This window comes from Taudactylus pleione, unplaced genomic scaffold, assembly GCF_031769625.1.
Source record: "Taudactylus pleione unplaced genomic scaffold, aTauple2 ptg000381l, whole genome shotgun sequence".
In the NCBI taxonomy this organism is placed as follows: domain Eukaryota; kingdom Metazoa; phylum Chordata; class Amphibia; order Anura; family Myobatrachidae; genus Taudactylus; species Taudactylus pleione.
In genome coordinates, this window is record NW_028284782.1 from 3001588 (window position 1) to 3027287 (window position 25700).

Sequence of the window (25700 nt, forward strand, 5' to 3'; positions counted from 1 at the left end):
TGCCATTAGGCAGGCATATTTGTCCTCGAATGTGACGGTTCCGGCCCACTCGACTCTTGCTGTCGGGGCTTCTTGGGTTGTACATCATGGTGCCTCAGTTGAGCAGCTCTGCAAAGGAGCTACTTGGTCATCTGTGCACACTTTTACAAAATTTTACCACTTCCATAGATCTGGCGCAAGGGATGCCAGTGTTGGGTGGAAAATGATTTCGGTTCCGACGTGCCCCACCTTCTCCCTTAATTGGATTGCTTTGGTATATCCCAGATGTAAGGCATCCCCCTGGTGGATGAAAAAGGAAATACGATTTTTATTCACTGTAAAAGCTCTTGCTTGGAGTCAATCTGGGGGATGCCAAGGTCCCTCCCTTATTTGGTTTCATACTATATATCTGTGGTCTCTGGTTTCTCACTTTTTCTGTGGGTCTTTCTTTGGGTTTGTTAAACATTAGACTTAGCTAGTGTCCGACTCCATCCTTCACTATGCATAACTCAGATGTAAGGCATCTCCTAGATGGACTCCAAGGAAGAGATTTTACGTTGAGTAAAAATCGTATTTTTTTTTTTTCTTTTCTCTCAAAGATTGTTTGCGATTGGACCGATTATGATGAGCGGATGAAGAAGTTGGTCAGTATTGTTGCAGATCAGCTGGAAAAGAACAGACTACCCTCTGTGCATCCTCACCATAGTATGCTGTACCCGCTTTCTCATGCTTTTAGGAAAGCCATTGCTGAAAGACATGGAAACCTGTGTTTAGACAAGGTGAGATGGAGCCCATATTTTCAATGAAGGTGACAGCTCTTTGGACCTGTCACAGAACAGTGCTGTTTCTGACCACTTGTGACTGTCCAGACGTTTTAATATACCCTTTTTTTTATCGTAATAATCATATTTAGACTCTGCTACATGCTCATTGCTTCTCCTGTTGTGCTGTGTATTGAACTCTGAATGCTAATGCTGGTTACACACTTAACGATGTGTACCCAGCCGATGTGTCGTCCGGCGGGGATGCTGGCATTGGCAAGTGCGTACACACTTTCCGTTGCCTTGAGCGATGATGCGACAGCAGGGGCCATGCTGCATTGGATACAGAAAGGAAAAAGATCCTGCACAGAATCATGATAGAATTTTTGAAACCAACATTCTAATATCACATTGTTAATTACAACATCAAGTTTTGTTGGTGGTGCTCCCAAAGTCCAATACAGTGTATTCAATAAACATCAAAAACGAAAAGGACTATTTGCTGGGGCACTCTTGGTCATGTGATATGTAGGAGTTAAAATTACCTTTATTACATTAAAATTATAGGGTACCATAAATATTGATAAGTTATGTTTAGTGATATAGCTAAATAGTTATCACTTTTTAGATAAGATTCACATAAGTGAGATGAAATGTCATGGCAAAATATTATTAGTATTTGCATACCACCATCAGTGATTAATGACACTATATAAATGCAATCAAATTATATCAAAAAGATGTTCTATCCTGTGCATCACCAGTACCAAATTATCTCTTAAATCTACAGCACCTGGTATTCCCCAGAGGTCTCCCTTCCAAGTACTAACCAGGTCTATTACTGTTTAGCTTCCAAGATCAGATGAGATTGGGCAAATCAAGTAAAGTATGGCTGTAGGTAATAAGAGAAGAAAGGTAGTATAGTACCAGCACCAGGTCAGAGCAAAAATGGATAATCAAATAAATGTAGGACTATTATGATGAATAGTCCATTTTATAAATAAAATATATATTGTGTTCAAAAAAAGTATTGCATAAGCATACTTCAATCGTTACACGTATGTAGTTTACATTAGATAACATAACATCATGGATATACATGTAACAATAGTTGCTAATTAACTCAAAGTTGGTTATCACTCAGCTGGTATTATTTCGTCACAGGCAATGTCTCAAGAGGATCAAGTAATATCAAATACTTACAATATCTAGTATAAATTATGTAATGTCAATGATCCATCAAACAAAAATTCAACATAGTATTGTGACAAAACAAACATATGTCTTGCATGCACATACAAGAAAATTATATCCTTTGTCGGGGTGCAAAATCATAAACAAACCCCTTACTCAGTAATGAGAGGTAAAGAGAGCATTTACAAATGAGTTATATTAAATCTTAATCAGTGAATAAGATATTCTTCATATATACGACATCATTGTGCATGATCATTTGAAACCAGCTGAATAGCAAGATCAAACTCTGTCTGGACACGGAGGTCCTAAATTGAGTGTATACAATACCAGTTCCAGTGAGTTTAAGCATGGAGTCCAGCCCGTGCACTGACTGCTTGCTTCTCCATGAGGACGCGTGTTTCGCCCGGCTGAGGGCTTGTTCACCTCTTCCTTGCCGATTGGCCAGTAACTGCTGCTTTAAATATGTACACCGCTTAGCCCTCACGTATTGCTCGGGGTATCATTGGGCAATTAAAAGGTTGCTAGGGGAGGCATCTCACACCTACCTCTAACAACGTAAAGAATCATGTGATCGGACATAACGTCCAATAATCTGAAGGATATGCCGCATTGTATGCGGGTAGATGTAGTCTATTGTCATGCCTAGTCGAGCATCATTATAGTGGGTGTAGAGTTACTGGGGAGGACACACCACCTTCCGGAATTGTAGGCGGTCATGTGATCGGGCATAACATCCGTACATCTCATTCGTCAGCATGGCCTTTGCTGACTATAGTACAGGCCTGACAGGCGATGTCGTGCGGGAGCTTCAGCGACATAGCGGGTACAAACTGCCCGGTGTGGACGATATGTTGTCCGATCCGCCGGATCGGACGACATATCATTCAGTGTGTACCTGGCTTTAAATTGTCTAATACATAAATGAAGCAAGCACAAGCTTGGTACTAGGATCACCTAGGTTAAAGGAGATAACTGAGAACATTATTTCATTATGTATATTGTTCTGCAGATTAATGTTCTTCACAAGCCACCTTATGAACATCCAAAGGATTTGAAGGCCAGTGACGGAAGACTAAGGGTGGGTTATGTAAGCTCAGATTTTGGAAATCATCCTACCTCTCACTTGATGCAGTCAATACCAGGCATGCATAATCCTGATAAATTTGAGGTAAGAAATATAGTATGTGAACGTATGTTTATAGCTATATCGCAGAATGTTGTATTTTGATGTTGCAGAGTGTTAGATTCTGTGACACATGCGGGTTCTGTTTTATATAATATATTTTGCAACTTTTTGAAATTGTTGGGTAAACTACTAGTACAGCAAATACCTCCTAACAGAATTCCAGTACAGACCATTTATTTGCATCTTTCCATAGGTTTTCTGTTATGCTCTTAGTCCTGATGATGGTACAAACTTCCGTGTGAAAGTGATGGCAGAAGCAAACCACTTTGTGGATTTGTCCCAGGTGAGAATTGCTGACACTTGTTTTGTTAGATGAAAAATACTTTTTTTTTCTTATATGAAGGGTACTCACTGAATACAATGGGGTATAAAGTGCTGCTACAGGAGATTGGGCACATACCTTTATACCCCGGAAACCTACCAACTTTAGGTCTCGCTGTAGCCGCCGCCTTTTTTTTTGTTTTGTTTTATTTAAGCAGCTTCTCTGAGACTGGGGGATTGGTGCTGGACCCACAGTGTCCAGGTAGGGGGGTGCAATCTTGTTCAAATGATCAGATATGTTTAATATGTCTGATCTTCTAAGATTTTAAAAGGCAATCACTTATACAACAAACTACTTTTGACATGTTTAGCTCTGCAATGTTAATTACGTTGGAGAGAGAGAGAGGTCACTTTGTTTTTTGTTTTTTTTAATGCACAGTAGTTGAGAAAAAACAACCTTACCTTTTACCCCAACCTTATTTTTTTTAACTGCACCCATTAATGTTACTGAATGCACACCAGGGCTAGATTAATAATGGGTTGGATGGGACTACAGCTCCAGGCCTCCACATAAACATAGGCCCATCATCATTACCGCATTATGATACCCGGCTGCATCGCTGGCACACAGTCTGTTATAATCATTAGTATTATAATTGCATTTCCGTTTTCCTCAAATTATAAAATTTTTCTATTTTTAGCTATTTAGGCAGCTAATGGGGCTGATAGTGTAGGGTTGTACATGCCAGCTTCTGTCATTTATCTAGCACAGTCTATGGAATGACAGAAGCTGATTGGTTGCTATGGGGAACTTTTCTACTTGACCTACCTTGAAGGTTCGATAAATCTCCCTCTGTCTTGTCATAAACAAAATTACTATATATATATGGCCGTATTCAATTTGAGGCGAAATGTCACAATCGGCGATACGTCAATTTCGCCTCTTTGAATTATCCCCATATTCAAATACATTGACTTTCTACTTCAGGGTCCATAGGGGGTCCACAGGGTTGACCTTGGGGTATAGGTTGGGAACCAAATCCGGGCACCACGCAGTTAAAGCTTTTAGCTCCCAGGATGCACTGGGTCCACTCTCCCTATAACCCCACCCCCAAGCCAGAGGCACCTCAGTTTAAGTTGGTGCCCGGCCGGAGTCGGGTCACCGTTAGCGCAGGGGGAGCTGATTAGCAGCCCCTAAGCTTATTTTATTTTTTTAGGGACAAAGTTTTTTCCATGGACTTTGGACTCTTCAGAGCGGCAGCGTCGGACTGTCCATAGGACGTCTAAGCTGCCGCTCCGTCACCCCGCTGGCGCTGAGACGCCAGTACAGATCTGGGGATCTCAGCGGGACCCCAGAGTCTGTACTAGCCGGACTCTGTGGGCGCCCAGGACTGCTGCCGGATCCACGGGGAGCAGGTAAGGTCGCGGATCACCGCTTGCGGTGATCCGCGCATTCAAATGCAGTCCTGTGCCTCCGGTCTCAGGGGACAGACCGGAGGCGCCGGCAGTGGCGGCGGGCCCCCCCATACCCCGTGTGTCCACTAGACCACCTGGGACTTAACGATCGGTGCAGGGAGCCGGCGTCCCGGGGGTTAATAGCCGGCCAGGGGAGGCAGCCTTCCCTGTTACAGCGGCTCCTCCCCTCAGCTCAGCGCGCCTTTCAGTATCCATAGTCTGGCGTCGCTGAGCTGCTTCCTCCGCGGGCCACGCTTCTTCTGAGGTCTCCAGCGGCCATTTTATCTCTGTGGTGCAGCAGAAATCTCTGGAGATGGCAGTGAGTCCAGTCCCCCTGCGTACCTCACCATCAGGTCAGTGTACACAGCACTGTAGCCTTCCCAGACACTGAATCTGGGCAGTTGAATGCAGTGTAATAGTGCAGTATATTATATGACATGTTTATGTATATATGTATATATCTGCATTGTATGTGACTTATGCTAGTGCTGACTGTACTTTATTCTCTCACCTGTCAGTGTATATCTATCCCTTTTCTTTATCTGCCCTAATACAGCTGTACTTAGGGTGGTTCTGAGACCTCACATTTATATACTTGTTAATATTTGTGTGGTTTGTCACATACTGTTGCGTGCTACACGTTGCCATATTTTAGATGGAACTGTGTTGCATACGCTGAAAATGGGTCCCTGCAGCTAATTTTTGGCATCAGTCAGGACCAGTATAGCGCTGCTTAATATTTCCGCCAAGATTGGTCAGATATGTCTGACCAGGAGAGAGAGCGTTATACTGCACCCATTTTTACTATCCTGCAAGTCATGTGCTGCAGGTGTTAGTGCGGAGGATTTGACTCATAAAGGGTTCTGTATGTGGCGTCATCTGGTGCTGGCCTCTTTCACGACCCCCTTGGGCGGTTTGTTTTCTCGGGATCCTCTCAATTGCGGATCGCCGGGCGGGCCCCATTGTTGTACCTCACTTGGGGTTACTTCACCATACTGCCCTTTTCATCTCAGGGTATCTCGCAGCTTCTTGCACTCTTCCCCTGTGACACAGACTACCGCTCCCTGCAGGGGTTTTTCGCAGTATATGAATTCCCCCTGGTGCCACAATAGTCTGTCATTCCCCTTGCAGGGATTACCACAACAGCCACCCTGGGTGGATGTCGTTTTCTACGAAACGCTAATCGGCGTGGTTGACGCCCTGTGGTTACTTCCCAGTTGGCTCTGCCGTGAACTGGGTACTGTTCGGGGCTCTTTCCCTCTTACACGGGGGGAAGCCTATTTCAGGTATTATTATCCCTGCTTTAGGGCTGGTAGCAGGTCCATTCTGGTTAGAGTGAATGTTGACCTGCACCTGTATCATACACCCTCAGTATTGCGTGCCTTCGGGTTCCCTGTTGCTGACTAGCGGGTGGATCGCATAGCGGGACTCTGGCTGTTGCCAGATAGGAGGTGTTACAACAGTGTTTGGCCTCCTGTCCCAAATTCCCTGAGGGTCATCACGAGCCCCTCCTGGGGGGGATGGGCGTGTTACTCGTCTGATTACAGACGTTACTACGCCTCCCATTCCTGCGTGGTCGGATTCTTCGGATCCGTAGGTGGTAACTCTGCCTGAAATCAGTATACTTGCTTTCAGGAGTTGTTACCCATCCTACCATGGCTATAGCATGGTTGGTTAATACTATTGCATATTGGGTTGATGCATTTGTAACGTTTTTTCCCCTCCAACACGTCGGGGGTTCAAATGTATTTGGTCGCTCACGTAATATATGCTGTTGTCATAGGTGGAAATGCCTATATTGGATACCAGTCTCCTAACTTTCAGAGTTCCGGCTGCGACTGTATCCTCCGTAATACCCTATGGCTGCGCTCTGGGAATGCAGAGGTGCAGATACCATCTTTAGGGTTGATATTGTTTGGTCCTGACCTTGACAAGATTGTAGTGACATTGGCAGTATTACTAACGACAAGTTTACCGCTTTCAGCTATGCCCACTACAAGGCCTCAGACTAAGTCTGTTAAGTCTTTTTTGTCCTCTGGGTCAGCCTAAAGGTCTGTTTCTTCGTAGACTGTCGGCATCTACAAGGGCCGACATATCCAGTACCGAGCAGGCCTGGACTGCCAGCCGATCCTGCTTCTGAACCTACGGATATCTCTTCAGCCTGACGGGACAGGCCTACAACTGGGAGATACCGATTTTCTCAGTTCGCCCGGTATTAGTGTCAAGTTGCCGCGGCTACGTGGGTAGGAGGGTACGCCCTCTTTACAAGGGCCTTACAGATCCAGAAAGCTATGCAGTTGTTGCGGTAAGCGGAGCTAATTAGGCCATCCCCACTATCTCAGTGAGGGACTGGTTGTTCTGCTTTCTTTCTGGTGCGGTGGCTGAATGGTCCTCTTTGGCCTATTCTCTGTCTCAATTCCCTGAACCAGTTCCTAAAGCTACCTGGGCTCAGGAGGAAATCCCTATGCTCCATCATACGATGTTTGGAACCTGGGGACTTTATGGTATCACTGGATATACAGGACGCGTGCCTACGGGTACTTACAGAGACCTTTCCTCAGCATGGGCTGAGGTTTGCTGTATCACAGCAACACTTACAATTTTTCGGGCTCTGCCTGTTGGGACTGTCCTCAGCCCCACAGGGGTTTACCAGCGTTTTGGATTTTCTGACAGTTCTTCTGTTCAGTATATCCCAATGCTCCTGTACCTGGACGGCCTCCTGCTCTTAGCGGGATCACCGGGGTACTTTACGGCCAGGTCAGGATGACTGTGGCTTCTTCAGGGTGCAGACGTTTAATCAACGGGGAAAAAGTCCTCCCTGCATCCCTCTCTGGGTATTCTTCATCTAGGATCCCTGCTGGATTCTCAGAATCTGAGAATTCTTCTGGCGTAAGACGGAATCTCCTCTCTTCCATTAGGAGTACATGGTTGTCTGCGCAGTCGACAGATGTCTTTACACTCTGGGATGCATGGTGGAATGGGCTCAGTTCCATTCCAGGCCTTTCCATAATTGGCTCATCTCCAGATGGAATGAGTTTTTTCTGTCGGATAACTGTTCAAACGATGATGCTCTCTCCGGAGGCAAGTCGGTCCCTGTCCGGGTGGCTATGGCCATCTCGTCCAGGGTTTTCTTTGCTATGGACAGTGTCTGGATCGAATCCTTTTCAGTGCAGTTGGACGTCTGTCGATTCCACCCTGTCAATTAACTTACTCTGGCATAACTCTTGTTTCCCGGTGAACCTGAAAAGGTTCAGTCCGACAGGGTCAGGACAGTGGCTTCCTTTTTAGCAACACTGTTCGTTGGGTGGCAATGACAGGTATGTCACATATTCGGACATAGTCCGAGGGTCTCCTCCCGACCATCTCGGCAGCGTTCATTTCAGGAGCTCTCCATTGGGAAGCGGGAGTCCTCAGCCGTCACGACGTGCATCCCGGGGACTAGTCTCTTCCCCAAGAGAGGTTTCATCTCCTGGTGAGCAGGGGGGGCCCCCCTGAGGTGACCCTCATGGCCTTCTGACTTTATCACACTATGGTGTTACAGTTCAGCTTTGGGGATTCTGAAGCAACCTTCAGCGACTCTTTGTCGGTGAAGTGGTCCTTCCACTTTGTGTACCTCTGTTCTCCGGTCTCCCTTCTTCCTCAAGGTCTTTGGAAGTGTTTTCAATCGAGACGGAGATGCTTTCCTGCTGGTGGCTCCTGATTGCCCCAGATGTCAGGGGTACTTGGATCTTCGGAGTCTCTACATCGATACTCCATCCCTGATGCTTCACTGCCCGGACCTGTTGTCTCAGGGTCTTTGGTTTTGCCTTGGACCTGGGTCGTTTGTCTTTGACTGTGTCCTTACAGTGGTCTTACGGCTTCCCTGGCTTTGTCATCGTTGGAATGATTAGAGCACATGGATCAGCTTTTGCTGGGACCTACCACAAACTGTGGCAGCCATAAATCTTATGGTATTGTACCTGGCGATACAATCCTCCGGTGTCCAGGATTTCCAGATATTCTGGCATTCCTTCCGGCTGGCTTGGGTTTCACACTTGGCCTGGTCTTCCTGACAGTGCGGATCTCTACACTGTCAGTATGGTTAAGATATGGAATTGCTCCACTCTGGTATCCAGTTCATCCTTTGGAGTGTTTTCTTGATTATGCCTCCATTTGTCCTCCCTAGGGACTCCTGGGGAGTAAGTAGTGGTTCTTCGTTACCTCCGGGGACAGTCAATGGAACCGCTGGTTGTGATAGCCATTACATGGTCTATTGCTTAGGCTCTCTCTTTCTCTCAGGGTGTTTATATCAACCAGGAGAGTGTCTGAATTGGGAGCGTTCTCATGTGGCTCCCTCTTCTGGAGGGCATCATGTCAGGGTGGGAGTTGCTCTCGCCCTGTGTTGCTTCTTAGTGGTTTTCAGGTTCCATATTATTCTGGAACTTATGGTACGGCCATTCTGTCCCCAGTCCTCTCGGCTGGTGTGGCCTCATTGACTGTGGTCTGGCCTCTTTGGATTTTTGTGATCCGTTCAGGTTCCTTACGGAAATCGGACTCCTTATTGGTGGTCTGAGATTTCTGGTTTTCACAGGAAAGGATGGCCGGCCTATAACCAAATGTTGGCTGGATGGCCTCGTAGGTCTTCCTCAGGGGCCTACCCATGGGTAGGCCTTCCTGTTGTTGATGCTTGTTTTTTCTCGGGCCATGTGTGCGGCTCGCTGTGGGGCCTCGGCTGTTTTACCTTACTAGGTGGCCACGTGGTCTTCTGTCCACACCTTTTTAAGGTTCTAGGCATTGGTTTCCTTTGCCTCTCAGGATGCTTCCTTTTTGGCGACGGATTCTCCTCTCAGCACAGGAGCGTCCCCACCCTTGGTTGAACTGCTTTGGGACATCCCGAAGGTCAACCCTGTGGACCCCCTATGGACCCTGAAGTAGAAAACAAGAGATATGGTAAGAACTTACCTTTGTTATCTCTGTTTCTACGAAGTCCATAGGGTCCACAGGGCGCCCGCCCTGACGCACCTGGCTTCATATGGGCTGTGTGGCTGGTCACCGGTTTTCCGTCTCCCATTTCGGTGAGTATGGTTATTGAGTGTTCCAGTTTTCTCTCTCTTTTTCTCTCCTCCTCCGGCCTTTGGCTACTTACAAACTGAGGTGCCTCTGGCTTGGGGGTGGGGTTATAGGGAGAGTGGACCCAGTGCATCCTGGGAGCTAAAAGCTTTAACTGCGTGGTGCCCGGATTTGGTTCCCAACCTATACCCCAAGCTCAACCCTGTGGACCCTATGGACTTCGTAGAAACAGAGATAACAAAGGTAAGTTCTTACCATATCTCTTGTTTTTTGCAGGTGTGAAGTCAATGATAAAAGAACGGGGATAAGTTTTCACCAGCTTTTTGATGGCGAAAAAAAGTGCAGAATTGGGGTTTAGGGGTGCAGGCTTCCAAAAAATAGCCTGCACCCCTGGGAGTGTCTTTTTAAAGAAAAAAAAAAAACTGCGTCAAAAAAAGTTTAAAAATCTGGACACCCCCCAAAAAAATTAAGTTTCTACTTCAGGGTCCATAGGGTATCCACAGGATACCTTGGGGTATAGGTGTGACGTCAGTCATCGGGCACCAAAGAGTTAAGCTTTCAGCCTCCCAGGATGCACTAGGTCCCCCTCCTATACCCCGCCCCCGAGCCAAGGCATCTCAGTTTCGTTTGGTGCCCGGCCGTAGTCGGAGGCACCTGCTTGAGGGGGGCTTAGAAGAGCCCCTGAAGCTTTTTCTTCATGCAGCCGTGGATGCAAATCTGGATGAACAGCATGGACAGTCAGTCCTGACGTCCATGCTGTCTTCCCTACACCCCGCCGGTACCAGAACGCCGGTACTGATCCGGGGATGCTGGTGGACATCTGGGGTCACAGCTAGCGGTGACCCCAGATGTTCCGGACCATGGCCGGATTCAAGGGGGACAGAGGTAAGCAGCGGGGTCCCGCGGGGGGTCCCCGCTGATCACATGGTCCTAAGTCCCCAGGCAGGGGGCTCCCTGGGGACTGGCTGCAGCGTGGAGCCAGGCGACCAACCTGCGCTTCCACTACCCCCTGGGACAGCGGACCGCAGCAGAGCGGTAGCGCTGTGGCGTCCCAGGGGTTAAATGCATGCCAGGGGAGCGTGCCTTCCCTGTCTCACAGCCGGCGCCTCCCCCGCTGCACACAGCCCTCTCTGCACTGTGCTGACTAGCCCTGTGGCAGCGCTCCTCCCCCAGGCCAGCCTTCTCTCTGCTCCTCAGTGGCCATCTTTTCTGAAGCATGGTGAACGCTGCTGGAAGCCTGCATTGGAAGCATCGTGGTCTGGGTCCCCCCGCATACCTCTCCTCCGCTGTGGTCAGGTCTGTGTATGCAGCGCTGTGTCCTACCAGGCCCTGTGTCTGTGTAGTTGAGTGATCAGCGCTGTTAGTGCAGGAATTGTTATTTCTCTGCATTGTATGTGACTGTGCTAGCGCTGCTGCCTGTAACTTTTTTTCTAAACTGTCAGCTTTATACTGTCCCTGTTTTTTCTGCTAAGCCCTTGCGGTGCGGTGCTGCAGGGTGGTCTCTCGCCTCTTAAATATATAATTGGTGAGAGGGGTCACATACGTGGTGCCATCATGTCTGAAAGTGATTTTCCCCTCCGGCTACAGTGTACTACGTGTAAAGTACCGTTAGCGGAGGGGGAGGGTAGCGCGGAGGGCCTCTGCCGGCAGTGTTTGTCTATGGCGCGGCCTCTTACGGTTACTGCACTGGTACAGGAGCCGCCCTGGGCTTGTTTCGCTCAAGCGCTTACAGCCTTAGTGGGCCAGTTAGCTCCGCAGCCCGCGTTTACACCGAGGGGTTTGTCCCAGCAGTCAGTGGTGTCGTCACCCATGCAGGGTTTCCCACGACAATTGGTGGTACCCCACAGTCTCCCTATTTCCCCGCTCCCGGTTTCTCAGGAGCCAGCGTGGGTTAACTCCCTGACGAGTTCTGTACAGCACTTGTCGGATGTGTTGCAAGGGGAGTCTGTGATGCGGCCGCATAAACGGCCGGTGGCGTCTGTCGGCTCCTTATGAGGATGACGAGGGGACGTCTGATGATGGGGAGATTCTGGATCCTTACGATCAGGAACCTCTCCATGCTAAGGACGCCGATGCGAAGTCCAAAGTATATATTCTTGGACTTATTCGGGCGGTCCGCACAGCCTTGGTGATTGAGGACGAAGTTCCCCCAGCGGCTAAATCGAAGTATGCCTTTTTCAAAGATGTGAAGGGCGATGCCACAGTCTTTCCTCTTTCGGGTCAGTTGGTGGACCATTTAGAGGAGGCGTGGAAACAGCCTGGCAAAAGATACCAGCCGCAGAGACGCCTGGCGGTGGCTTATCCGTTCGCGGCTAATTATTTTGCAAAGTGGGAATCCCCTCCACAGGTGGATTCTCACGTGACCCGTCTTGTCCGTAGTGCCACATTGCCGATGCCATCCATGTCCTCCCTTAAGGATGCTACGGACTGCAAGGTGGAGATCTGCCTGAAGTCCGCTTATTCCCTTGCGGGGGGGGGCAGCACGGCCGGCTATGGCCATTTGCTGGGTTGCCAGAGCGATGGAGCGCTGTGCGGATTCATTAGAGGCTTCTTTTGATTCCGACTGTCCGGCCGAACAGGCGGAGTTGATTGGCAATCTCCGTGATTCGGCCACCTACATCAATGAGGCGGCCCTAGACATTAGTACTCTGGTGTCCTAGGATTTCTTCAGCAGCGGTAGCTGCTCGTCGCACCTTGTGGCTGCGATCCTGGAAGGCGGACGCAGATTCCAAAAAGGGTCTGGAGGCGTTGCCGTTTACCGGAGAAGTTCTCTTCGGTCCGGATCTGGATAAGATTGTGGCCACGCTGGCGGCAGCCAAATCGGCTTGTCTCCCGTCGGCTGCTGCTCCTTCTGGTTCTGGGCCATCGTACTTTCGGTCATCTAGGGCCCAGGGCAGGCCCAAATCACAGTCGTTTCCTCGACAGGCTGGCCCTAAGAAATCGGTCAAGCCCCGGAAGCAGACATGGAGTACCAGACGTCCGGCCCCCAAGCCAGATGACAAGCCTGCGGCCTGACGGTCCGGGCCTCCCTTTGGGGGATCCCAGGGTGGGAGGCCGCCTGCTGCAGTTCGCCCAGTGTTGGTCGACCACTACGACAGACACTTGGGTTCTGGAGGTGGTCTCCCACGGGTACGCCCTCTCCTTCCGGCACAGACCCCCGGCTCGATTCTTCACCACGGGTCTACCATCAGACCGGAACAAGGCTACGGAGCTGCGGAAGGTATTGCACACTATGCTCCAGGCTGGAGTTATAGTGCCTGTTCCATTCTCCCAGAGGGGCCAGGGTTTCTATTCAAATCTTTTTTTGGTACAGAAACCCAATGGGTCGTGTCGTCCGATTCTCCTCAAAGCACTCAACAGGTCTTTGCGGGTACCGAAGTTTCGGATGGAGACCCTACGGTCCATCATTCTGGCGCTGGAACCTGGGGACTACATGGTGTCATTGGACATACAGGACGCTTAACTGCATGTCCCTATTCTTTTGCGCCATCAACAGTTCCTCAGGTTTGCAATCCGCAGCGACCACTTCCAGTTTCGGGCGTTACCTTTTGGCCTGGCGACAGCACCACGGGTTTTCACCAAGGTGATGGCGGTCATGGCGGCTTCTCTGCGGCTGCAGGGAGTCCGCATGTTGCCGTACTTGGACGACCTGTTATTGGTGGCAGGATCTCCAGAGCTCCTGTTACGCCACTTGGACCTGACCATTGCACTGCTGCAACGGCACGGCTGGCTAATCAACTGGCAGAAGTCCACTCTAATCCCGTCTCGGAGGATTCTGCATCTTGGAGCCTTATTGGACTCTAGACAGCAAAGGATCTTCGTGACGGAGGACAAGATCTCTGCTTTACAGTCAAGGGTGCGCAGTTGTCTGCACAGCCGCCGGGTGTCCCTACACTCGGGGATGAGGTTACTGGGCTCCATGGTGTCGGTGTTCGACATGGTGGAATACGCCCAGTTTCACTCCAGACCTCTGCAGCACCTGATCCTGTCCAAGTGGAACGGGCTGCCTCAGTCTCTGAAGTCCCAGACGATTGTGCTCACCCCGGAAGTTCGCCTGTCCCTTGCTTGGTGGTTACAGACGACCCACCTCAACAAGGGACGTCCGTTCTGGGTTCCAAATTGGGTCCTGTTGACAACGGACGCCAGTCTTCGGGGCTGGGGAGCAGTTTTGGGTCCACACTTGTTCCAGGGCAGGTGGACGCCGACAAAAGCGGAGCTTCCCATAAATATCTTGGAAATCCGTGCGGTCTTCAATGCTCTCCAGCAGGCACATCGGTTTCTCCAGGGTCACCCGGTACAGGTCCAGTCGGACAACGCTACCACCGTGGCCTACATAAACAGGCAAGGAGGAACCCGCAGTCGGGCGGCTCTCGTAGAGGTTCTTCGGATCCTGGTTTGGGCGGAGCGCAATCTTCCGGCCATATCAGCGGTCTTCATCCCGGGAGTGCTAAATTGGGAGGCGGACTTTCTAAGTCGCCAGGACGTTCATCCGGGGGAATGGTCCCTGCACCCGGACGTTTTTCAACTACTGGTGGACAGGTGGGGTCTTCCAGAGATCGACCTCATGGCGTCCTGGCACAACAACAAGTTGCCGGTGTACGGGTCTCGCACAAGAGACGAAGGGGCGTCTCTGGTGGATGCTCTGTCCGTCCGGTGGACGTTCCGGTTCGCATACCTGTTCCCTCCGGTCTCCCTTCTTCCACGGGTAATCCGAAAATTCAAATAGGAAGGAGGGACGCTCCTGTTGATAGCTCCCGCGTGGCCCAGACGGCACTGGTTCTCAGACCTTCAGGGTCTGTCCGTGGTCAGTCCTCTGCGGTTGCCGCTACGACCGGACCTTCTGTCTCAGGGTCTTTGTCTTCACCCGGACCTGACTCGGCTGTCTTTGACGGCGTGGCCTTTTGAGACGGCCATGCTGAGGTCCCGGGGGTTTTCCAGCTCTGTGGTGCGTACCATGTTGCGAGCTCGGAAACCGTCTTCCGCGAGGATATACCATCACGTGTGGCATACGTTCTTCCAGTGGTGTCGACCGAGAGGTTATGCACCGCGGGAGTTTCGTCTGTCTCGGATTCTCGCCTTCCTACAAGCGGGACTAGATCATGGGCTTCGCCTTGCTTCTTTGAAGGTACAGGTTTCGGCCCTGTCTGTCTGGTTTCACCGTAGGATTGCTACAATCCCGGATGTGCGCACTTTTATGCAAGGTGTTGTCCGCATTCAGCCGCCCTTTGTTCCACCTGTGGCGCCTTGGGATTTGGCTGTGGTCCTGAGGGCTCTCCAAGGACCGCCGTTTGAACCACTGGGCTCAGTGGATCTTAAATGACTAACAGCTAAGACTGTTTTCCTTCTGGCTATTGCTTCGGCCAGGCGTGTTTCTGAGTTAGGGGCTCTTTCTTGTAGACCCCCTTTCTTGGTTTTTCATGGGAACAGGGCAGTGCTCCGCACTCGGCCCGAGTTTCTTCCCAAAGTTGTTTCCCAGTTTCATGTTAACGAGGAAATCGTTGTTCCGGCCTTTAACTCACCGGGTCTTTCCGTGGGTGAGGCCTCTTTGGATGTTGTGCGGACCTTAAGGACTTATGTTGACCGCACTTCTTCGTTTAGGAAGTCGGACGCTTTGTTTGTCCTCTATGGCTTCTGTAAAAAGGGTTGGCCTGCTTCAAAGCAAACTTTGGCAGCCTGGATCCGTATGGCTATTTCTGAAGCTTATCTTCATGAAGGCCTGCCGGTTCCTCCTTCTGTGAAGGCTCATTCCACTAGGTCTGTGGGTCCTTCGTGAGCAGCTCGACGTGGTACCTCTGCAGTCCAGATCTGCAAGGCTGCTACGTGATCCTCTGTCCATACCTTCGTGAGGTATTACAGGTTTGACACCTTCGCCTCTCAGGATGCTTCCTTCGGGCGGCGGATTCTCCTTTCTGCACAGGAGCGTCCCCACCCTTAAAGGATACTGCTTTGGGACATCCCCAAGGTATCCTGTGGATACCCTATGGACCCTGAAGTAGAAAATATGAGATATGGTAAGAACTTACCCTTGTTATCTCTATTTCTACGAAGTCCATAGGGTTCCACAGGACTCCCGCCCTGTCGCACCTGTGCTGCAGATGGGCTTTGCTCTGGTCACCATTTTTTTCCGTCTCCCTCTGGTGAGAATGTGATTCTTGTATGTGTCCAGATCTTTGTTCTCTCTCTTCCTTCTCCTCCTCGGCCTATGGCTTGGTAACTAACTGAGATGCCTTGGCTAGGGGGCGGGGTATAGGAGGGGGACCTAGTGCATCCTGGGAGGCTGAAAGCTTAACTCTTTGGTGCCCGATGACTGACGTCACACCTATACCCCAAGGTATCCTGTGGAACCCTATGGACTTCGTAGAAATAGAGATAACAAGGGTAAGTTCTTACCATATCTCATATTTTAATTTTGGGGGTTAAATAGGGGAACAAAGTGCCAAACTATCTAAATTTATTCAGGTCGGGCCCCCATGTATGCGGCAGGTGTTTACTTCATTGCGGGGACAAGCGGCAGGTGCATTTTTGCAGAATTTTAAAAGATAACTTTAGGAACTTAAAAAAATGCTTACCCCCATTTTCATGTACCCCAAATTTGATATTGATAGTTATTTCCCCCCCCCCAAAAAATCTAAGCGCTATTCTTCACCACTCCTTCATAGCTGCAAAAAAATGCACCTGTCGCGGCTATTACAAACCCCGACTTCCTTCAGCATGTAAAAATGGGGGTACCCATAGTGATCCCCCATGTCTGGACATCTTTAGGGGGGTCCCAGGCATGTTTCCCACAAATTCACTTTTTTTTCGTAGATGGTGTGAAGTCATTTTAAAAAAGAAACGTATAATTTTTCAATTACCTTTAGCAGATGAAAAAAGTGCAGATTTGGGGTTTAGGGGTGCAGGCTTTAAAAAAAACTATCCTGCACCCTTGGGAATGCCCCCTTAAAACGAAATGTGCACAAAAAGTAAAAAAAAATCGTGGGGGGTGAAAAATGAATAAAAACCACTTCTAAAATAGACAAATTAAATCCACAGGGGTTCCCTTATATGCGGCAGGTGTTTTCTTCATTACACATAGTGGTGGCAGGTGCATTTTTGCAGAATTTTAAAAAAATTAGTTTAGGGACTTAAATATATGCTAGAACCCATTTTCAACTACCCCAAATTTGATAGGACCACTTTTAAAAACGGAAAAAAAAAAAGCTAAGTGCTCTTCTGCATCATTTCAATGTCGGGGAAAAAAGCACCTGCTGCGGCTATTTAAAAACCAGACTTTCCTCTGCAGGCAAAAACGGAGGTACCCATAGTGATCCCCCAGGTCTGGACATCTTTAGGGGGGTCCTGCAATTATTTCCCAAAAATTCCCGTATTTCTTTGCTGATCCAAGTTTCGCCTGTTCCCATTTTTGCCTACTTTGGAATTGAATGTGGGGAATAGCGGGCACGCACGCAATACTTTTCCGCCTGGAAAACAGGCGAAGGAGGCGCAAAGACCAGCAGGCGAAAAGTCCGGACTTTTTGCCTCAAATTGAATGCGGGCCATAGCATGCAGCACTCAACACTGTCTTGAGCTGATGGGGAATGTATTGTGACTTGTGAATTACATGAGCCACTGAACTAAAAAAAGCTACTGAACTATATGCCAGGAGAATGAACTAGATTGTCATGATGACTCAAGAGTCAATCAGCTCCAATGATGAGTCAAGAGTCAATCAGCTCCAGAGTACTCACAATGTCTGAGCACAGCAGTGCCACCTCTGGTAGTTTATCAGTACTGACTCATGCCTAATTGAGCTCCTGTGCTCTATCTCACTGTAACTCCTCCCACTTGCTTTAGTTACTGATTAACTAATCTTTGGCAGATTAGTTTAAACTGATCATTTGTGAACTATCCATCACTACTCAATGTGCCCTGACAAGGAATCCAACTGGAAGGGTTTAGTGCATGTCGGTTTAGTGGATTTTCTGAGATCACTGACAGTTTGCTGTTTAACTCCTCAGTGTTACGTATGAATCTCACTCCTTTTCAGCCGAATCAATTGGAAATTATCCTACTTGTCTGTCCTCCACTGGTAGTTACTGCGGGTAGGGGGAAATGAGAGAGATCCCAGCCTCCTCCTAGCTTCTGCTTACTCACAGAAGATTGTAAAAGTGCCCTTTCTACTTCAGGGTCCATAGGGTATCCACAGGATACCTTGGGGTTATAGGTGTGACGTCAGTCGCAGGGCACCAAAGAGTTAAGCTTTCAGCCTCCCAGGATGCACTAGGTCCCCCTCCTATACCCCGCCCCCGGGCCAAGGCACCTCAGTTTAGTTTGGTGCCCGGCCGGAGTCGGGTGCACCTGTTGGAGTGGGGGCTAGAAGAGCCCCTGAAGCTTATTCTTCATGCAGCTGTGGCTGCACATCTGGATGAACAGCATGGACAGTCAGTCCTGACGTCCATGCTGTCTTCCCTACACCCCGCCGGTACCAGAACGCCGGTACTGATCCGGGGATGCTGGTGGGCGTCTGGGGTCACAGCTAGCGGTGACCCCAGATGCTCCGGACCATGGCCGGATTCAAGGGGGACAGAGGTAAGCAGCGGTGTCCCGCGGTGGGTCCCCGCTGATCACATGGTCCTAAGTCCCCAGGCAGGGGGCTCCCTGGGGACTGGCTGCAGCGTGGAGCCAGGCGACCAACCTGCGCTTCCACTACCCCCTGGGACAGCGGACCGCAGCAGAGCGGTAGCGCTGCGGCGTCCCAGGGGTTAAATGCATGCCAGGGGAGCGTGCCTTCCCTGTCTCACAGCCGGCGCCTCCCCCGCTGCACACAGCCCTCTCTGCATGCTGCCGACTGGTCCTGTGGCAGCGCTCCTCCCCCAGGCCAGCCTCCTCTCTGCTCCTCGGCGGCCATCTTCTCCAGAACGCATGGTGAACGCTGCTGGAAGCGCTGGACGGAAGCATCGTGGTCTGGGTCCCCCCCCATACCTCTCCTTCGCTGTGGTCAGGTCTGTGTATGCAGCGCTGTGTCCTACCAGGCCCTGTGTCTGTGTAGTTGAGTGATCAGCGCTGTTAGTGCAGGAATTGTTATTTCTCTGCATTGTATGTGACTGTGCTAGCGCTGCTGCCTGTAACTTTTCTTCTCTAAACTGTCGGCTTTATTACTGTCCCTGTTCTTCTGCTAAAGCCCTTGCGGTGCGGTGCTGCAGGGTGGTCTCTCGCCTATTTAATACTTAATTGGTGAGAGAGGTCACATACGTGGTGCCATCATGTCTGAAAGTGATTTTCCCCTCCGGCTACAGTGTACCACGTGCAAAGTACCGTTAGCGGAGGGGGAGGGTAGCGCGGAGGGCCTTTGCCGGCAGTGTTTGTCCATGTCGCGGCCTATTACGGTTACAGCACCGGTACAGGAGCCGCCCTGGGCTTGTTTCGCTCAGGCGTTAACAGCTTTAGTGGGCCAGTTAGCTCTGCAGCCCGCATTTACTCCGAGGGGTTTGTCCCAGCAGTCTGTGGTGTCGTCACCCATGCAGGGGTTCCCACGACAATTGGTGGTACCCCACAGTCTCCCTATTTCCCCGCTCCCGGGTTCTCAGGAGCCAGCGTGGGTTAACTCCCTGACGAGTTCTGTACAGCACTTGTCGGATGTGTTGCAAGGGGAGTCTGTGATGCGGCCTCATAAAAGGCCGGTGGCGTCTCTGTCCGCTCCTTATGAGGATGACGAAGGGACGTCTGATGATGGGGAGATTCTTGATCCTTACGATCAGGAACCTCTCCATACTAAGGACGCTGATGCTAAGTCCAAAGTATATATTCCTGGACTTATTCGGGCGGTCCGCACAACCTTGGTGATTGAGGACGAAGTTCCCCCAGCGGCTAAATCTAAGTATGCCTTTTTCAAAGATGTGAAGGGCGATGCCACAGTCTTTCCTCTTTCGGGTCAGTTGGTGGACCATTTAGAGGAGGCGTGGAAACAACCTGGCAAAAGATACCAGCCGCAGAGACGCCTGGCGGTGGCTTATCCGTTCGCGGATAATTATTTTGCTAAGTGGGAATCCCCTCCACAGGTGGATTCTCACGTGACCCGTCTTGTCCGTAGTGCCACATTGCCGATGCCATCCATGTCCTCCCTTAAGGATGCTACGGACCGCAAGGTAGAAATCTGCCTGAAGTCCGCTTATTCCCTTGCAGGGGGGGCAGCACGGCCGGCTATGGCCATTTGCTGGGTTGCCAGAGCGATGGAGCGCTGGGCGGATTCATTAGAGGCTTCTTTTGAATCCGACTGTCCGGCCGAACAGGCGGAGTTGATTGGCAATCTCTGTGATTCGGCCACCTACATCAACGAGGCGGCTCTAGACATTAGTACTCTGGTGTCTAGAATTTCTTCAGCAGTGGTAGCTGCTCGTCGCACCTTGTGGCTGCGATCCTGGAAGGCGGACGCAGATTCCAAGAAAGGTCTGGAAGCGTTGCCGTTTACCGGAGAAGTTCTCTTCGGTCCGGATCTGGATAAGATTGTGGCCACGCTGGCGGCAGCCAAATCTGCTTGTCTCCCGTCGGCCGCTGCTCCTTCTGGTTCGGGACCATCGTCCTTTCGGTCATCTAGGGCCCAGGGCAGGCCCAAACCACAGTCGTTTCCTCGACAGGCTGGCCCTAAGAAATCGGTCAAGCCCCGGAAGCAGGCATGGAGTACCAGACGTCCGGCCCCCAAGCCAGATGACAAGCCTGCGGCCTGACGGTCCGGGCCTCCCTTTGGGGGATCCCGGGGTGGGAGGCCGCCTGCTACAGTTCGCCCAGTGTTGGTCGACCACTACGACAGACACTTGGGTTCTGGAGGTGGTTTCCCACGGATACGCCCTCTCCTTCCGGCACAGACCCCCGGCTCGCTTCTTCACCACGGGTCTCCCATCAGACCGGAACAAGGCTACGGAGCTGCGGAAGGTATTGCACACTATGCTCCAGGCTGGAGTTATAGTGGCGGTTCCATTCTCCCAGAGGGGCCAGGGTTTCTATTCAAATCTATTTTTGGTACAGAAACCCAATGGGTCATATCGTCCGATTCTCAACCTCAAAGCACTCAACAAGTCTTTGCGGGTCCCGAAGTTTCGGATGGAGACCCTACGGTCCATCATTCTGGCGCTGGAACCTGGGGACTACTTGGTGTCATTGGACATACAGGACGCTTACCTGCATGTCCCTATTCTTTGGCGCCATCAACAGTTCCTCAGGTTTGCAATCCGCAGCGACCACTTCCAGTTTCGGGCGTTACCTTTTGGCCTGGCAACAGCACCACGTGTTTTCACCAAGGTGATGGCGGTCATGGCGGCTTCTCTGCGGCTGCAGGGAGTCCGCATGTTGCCGTATTTGGACGACCTGTTATTAGTGGCAGGATCTCCAGAGCTCCTGTTACGCCACTTGGACCTGACCATTGCACTGCTGCAACGGCACGGCTGGCTAATCAACTGGCAGAAGTCCACTCTAATCCCGTCTCGGAGGATTCTGCATCTTGGAGCCTTATTGGACTCGGGACAGCAAAGGATCTTCGTGACGGAGGACAAGATCTCTGCTTTACAGTCAAGGGTGCGCAGTTGCCTGCACAGCCGCCGGGTGTCCCTACACTCGGCGATGAGGTTACTGGGCTCCATGGTGTCGGTGTTCGACATGGTGGAATACGCCCAGTTTCACTCCAGACCTCTGCAGCACCTGAATCTGTCCAAGTGGAACGGGCTGACTCAGTCTTTGAAGTCCCAGACGATTGTGCTCACCCAGGAGGTTCGCCTGTCCCTTGCGTGGTGGTTACAGACGACCCACCTCAACAAGGGACGTCCGTTCTGGGTTCCAAATTGGGTCCTGTTGACAACGGACGCCAGTCTTCGGGGCTGGGGAGCAGTTTCGGGTCCACACTTGTTCCAGGGCAGGTGGACGCCGACAGAAGCGGAGCTTCCAATAAATATCTTGGAAATCCGTGCGGTCTTCAATGCTCTCCAGCAGGCACAGCGGTTTCTCCAGGGTCGCCCGGTGCAGGTCCAGTCGGACAACGCTACCACCGTGGCCTACATAAACCGGCAAGGAGGAACTCGCAGTCGGGCGGCTCTCGTAGAGGTCTCTCGGATCCTGGTTTGGGCGGAGCGCAATCTTCCGGCCATATCAGCGGTCTTCATCCCGGGAGTGCTAAATTGGGAGGCGGACTTTCTAAGTCGCCTGGACGTTCATCCGGGGGAATGGTCCCTGCACCCGGACGTTTTTCAACTACTGGTGGACAGGTGGGGTCTTCCAGAAATCGACCTCATGGCGTCCCGGCACAACAACAAGTTGCCGGTGTACGGGTCTCGCACAAGAGACGAAGGGGCGTCTCTGGTGGATGCTCTGTCCGTCCGGTGGACGTTCCGGTTCGCATACCTGTTCCCTCCGGTCTCCCTTCTTCCACGGGTAATCCGGAAATTCAAACAGGAAGGAGGGACGCTCCTGTTGATAGCTCCCGCGTGGCCCAGACGGCACTGGTTCTCAGACCTTCAGGGTCTGTTCGTGGACAGTCCTCTGCGGTTGCCGCTACGACCGGACCTTCTGTCTCAGGGTCCTTGCCTTCACCCGGACCTGACTCGGCTGTCTTTGACGGCGTGGCTGTTGAGACTGCCATGCTGAGGTCCCGGGGGTTTTCCAGCTCTGTGGTGCGTACCATGTTACGAGCTCGGAAACCGTCTTCCGCGAGGATATACCATCGCGTGTGGCATACGTTCTTCCAGTGGTGTCGACCGAGAGGTTATGCACCGCGGGAGTTTCGTCTGTCTCGGATTCTCGCCTTCCTGCAAGCGGGACTAGATCATGGGCTTCGCCTTGCTTCTTTGAAGGTACAGGTTTCGGCCCTATCTGTCTGGTTTCACCGTAGGATTGCTACAATCCCGGATGTGCGCACCTTTATGCAGGGTGTTCTCCGCATTCAGCCGCCCTTTGTTCCACCTGTGGCGCCTTGGGATTTGGCTGTGGTCCTGAGGGCTCTCCAAGGACCGCCGTTTGAACCACTGGGCTCAGTGGATCTTAAATGGCTAACAGCTAAGACTGTTTTCCTTCTGGCCATTGCTTCGGCCAGACGTGTTTCTGAGTTAGGGGCTCTTTCTTGTAGACCCCCTTTCTTGGTTTTTTATGGGAACAGGGCAGTGCTCCGCACTCGGCCCGAGTTTCTTCCCAAAGTTGTTTCCCAGTTTCATGTTAACGAGGAAATAGTTGTTCCGGCCTTTAACTCACCGGGTCTTTCCGTGGGTGAGGCCTCTTTGGATGTTGTGCGGGCCTTAAGGACTTATGTTGACCGCACTTCTTCGTTTAGGAGGTCGGACGCTTTGTTTGTCCTCTATGGCTTCCGTAAAAAGGGTTGGCCTGCTTCAAAGCAAACTTTGGCAGCCTGGATCCGTATGGCTATTTCTGAAGCTTATCTTCATGAAGGCCTACCGGTCCCTCCTTCTGTGAAGGCTCATTCCACTAGGTCTGTGGGTCCTTCGTGGGCAGCTCGACGTGGTGCCTCGGCAGTTCAGATCTGCAAGGCTGCTACGTGGTCTTCTGTCCATACCTTCGTGAGGTATTACAGGTTTGACACCTTCGCCTCTCAGGATGCTTCCTTCGGGCGGCGGATTCTCCTTTCTGCACAGGAGCGTCCCCACCCTTAAAGGATACTGCTTTGGGACATCCCCAAGGTATCCTGTGGATACCCTATGGACCCTGAAGTAGAAAATATGAGATATGGTAAGAACTTACCCTTGTTATCTCTATTTCTACGAAGTCCATAGGGTTCCACAGGACTCCCGCCCTGTCGCACCTGTGCTGCAGATGGGCTTTGCTCTGGTCACCGGTTTTCCGTCTCCCTCTGGTGAGAATGTGATTCTTGTATGTGTCCAGATCTTTGTTCTCTCTCTTCCTTCTCCTCCTCCGGCCTATGGCTTGGTAACTAACTGAGGTGCCTTGGCCCGGGGGCGGGGTATAGGAGGGGGACCTAGTGCATCCTGGGAGGCTGAAAGCTTAACTCTTTGGTGCCCTGCGACTGACGTCACACCTATACCCCAAGGTATCCTGTGGAACCCTATGGACTTCGTAGAAATAGAGATAACAAGGGTAAGTTCTTACCATATCTCATATTATCTGCCACATCTGGACCTGGACACACATTGAGAGCATTGTTGTAATAGAGGGGATTCCCCTATTTAAAATTGTGGATTTTTAGAAGTTATTGACTGGTAATTTGTGATCAGACAATATTTTATGTACTGTAGGGGGTTAATGCCAGGGGTGGGGAAGATAACACACACATGCCAAACATCCTGGTTAGAATCTGGTACTTTCATTTGATAATGGGGAGCCCCATTTTTCAAAGTATGTGGTCCTTTAATAGTTATGGTTTGGTGATCAGAGAGTAACTCCCTGCACTACAGAAAACATTAAGGCTCCTGGGATGGTGAGGGTTTTAACTTGGATAGATATAGATAGAGAATCTATTTATAGCATTTAAATATTTCAGCTTTGAATTAACCCTTTGTTCTGTAATTGTAAATGACAGCACACTGATAGCATTTCGGAGACATAATTGCAAATATTCACATGTATAAGGTACCCAGCGTCATGGATTCAATGAAACTCTCTTCTGCTAAATTAGTATTACACATACAACTCATACTGCCTGTTATACGTAAGGGGAGTTTATGAAACACAAATGCTATGTGTATAAATTCAGTTGAATTTCTCAACTTTTGTCTGTGGTGACACAATCTGTACCACAGTGTGTGTATTGTTTGAGTTTTATGGGTGCCAAATCTTTTTTTTTTTTTTTCTTTTAGGTGCATATATATAATAAAAAGTTTGTTTTATACATATCGTTATTACTTTTCTATTTGTTAGTAGATAAGTGTCCCCACTAAGGAGTTTTTTTCTATTATCCTGCTGTACAGGATAAAATTTGGTTCTATACGTAACTTTTTATTCCGGGGGAGCACCACCAACCAAGTTATAAGAAGGGTGGTTCCCCAAAAATAATACATATGTTGGTCTATATTCAGTGCATCCGGAAAGTATTCACAACGCTTCACTTTTTCCACATTTTGTTATGTTACAGCCTTATTCCAAAATGGAATAAATTCATTTTTGTCCTGAAAATTCTACTCTCAATACCCCATAATGACAACATGTAAAAAGTTTTTTTGAGATTTTTGCAAATTTAATTAAAAAAACCCCAAAAAACTAAATCACATGTCTCCTGTGTTAGATAATTACTGAAGAACCTGGCATTGTGAAGACTAGCTTGATCTTTTGGAGTTAATTTCAAAAGTGCCCATACTCTTGGCAATTTACTCTATAACACCAGATAATCAGAGACCCACTTTATTTTCATGGAAAATTATATAATCCCATAATTTTGTTAAATTCTTATAAGGTGGACAAGTTGAATATGCAGTAACTTGACCAATGCAAAATAATGTTTGTTAGCGTATCGGGAGTTTGTACTGGAAAAAAAATTGTCAATCCCCCTATAGCTTTGTGTTGGTAATGGGAAGGCTGTTTTTATGTCTTGATATAGAGGAGAACAATGCTAGCAATGAGAGAACCTAGCAATATATTACATTTCACTATATTCCAATTTTGTTTGTAATTTATTGAACATGTTCTTGCCTTTCTAGATTCCTTGTAATGGAAAAGCAGCAGATCGTATTCATCAGGATGGAGTCCACATTCTGGTTAATATGAATGGCTACACCAAAGGAGCACGAAATGAACTGTTCGCACTTAGAGCAGCTCCCATCCAGGTATGTGAACATGTTTCTTTTGAAATAGTTTGGTATGTTTTAATACTAAGGGGGAATTCAATT

At 49.8% G+C, this 25700-nt stretch overlaps 1 protein-coding gene and 1 pseudogene across 4 annotated transcripts in view; one reads left to right on the plus strand and one right to left on the minus strand.

Annotated features, from left to right (window-relative positions):
* The window catches only part of OGT (O-linked N-acetylglucosamine (GlcNAc) transferase), a 113346-nt gene that overhangs the window by 54620 nt on the left and 33026 nt on the right, over positions 1–25700 (plus strand). For all 4 annotated transcript variants that reach the window (XM_088445549.1, XM_088445547.1, XM_088445548.1 and 1 more), the window contains 4 exons: positions 579–758; positions 2947–3105; positions 3317–3406; positions 25512–25637. In XM_088445549.1, the coding sequence (XP_088301675.1) occupies positions 579–758; positions 2947–3105; positions 3317–3406; positions 25512–25637 (555 nt within the window). The remainder of the gene's footprint in view (positions 1–578; positions 759–2946; positions 3106–3316; positions 3407–25511; positions 25638–25700) is intronic.
* On the minus strand, positions 1522–1640 carry LOC148507822 (5S ribosomal RNA; annotated as a pseudogene).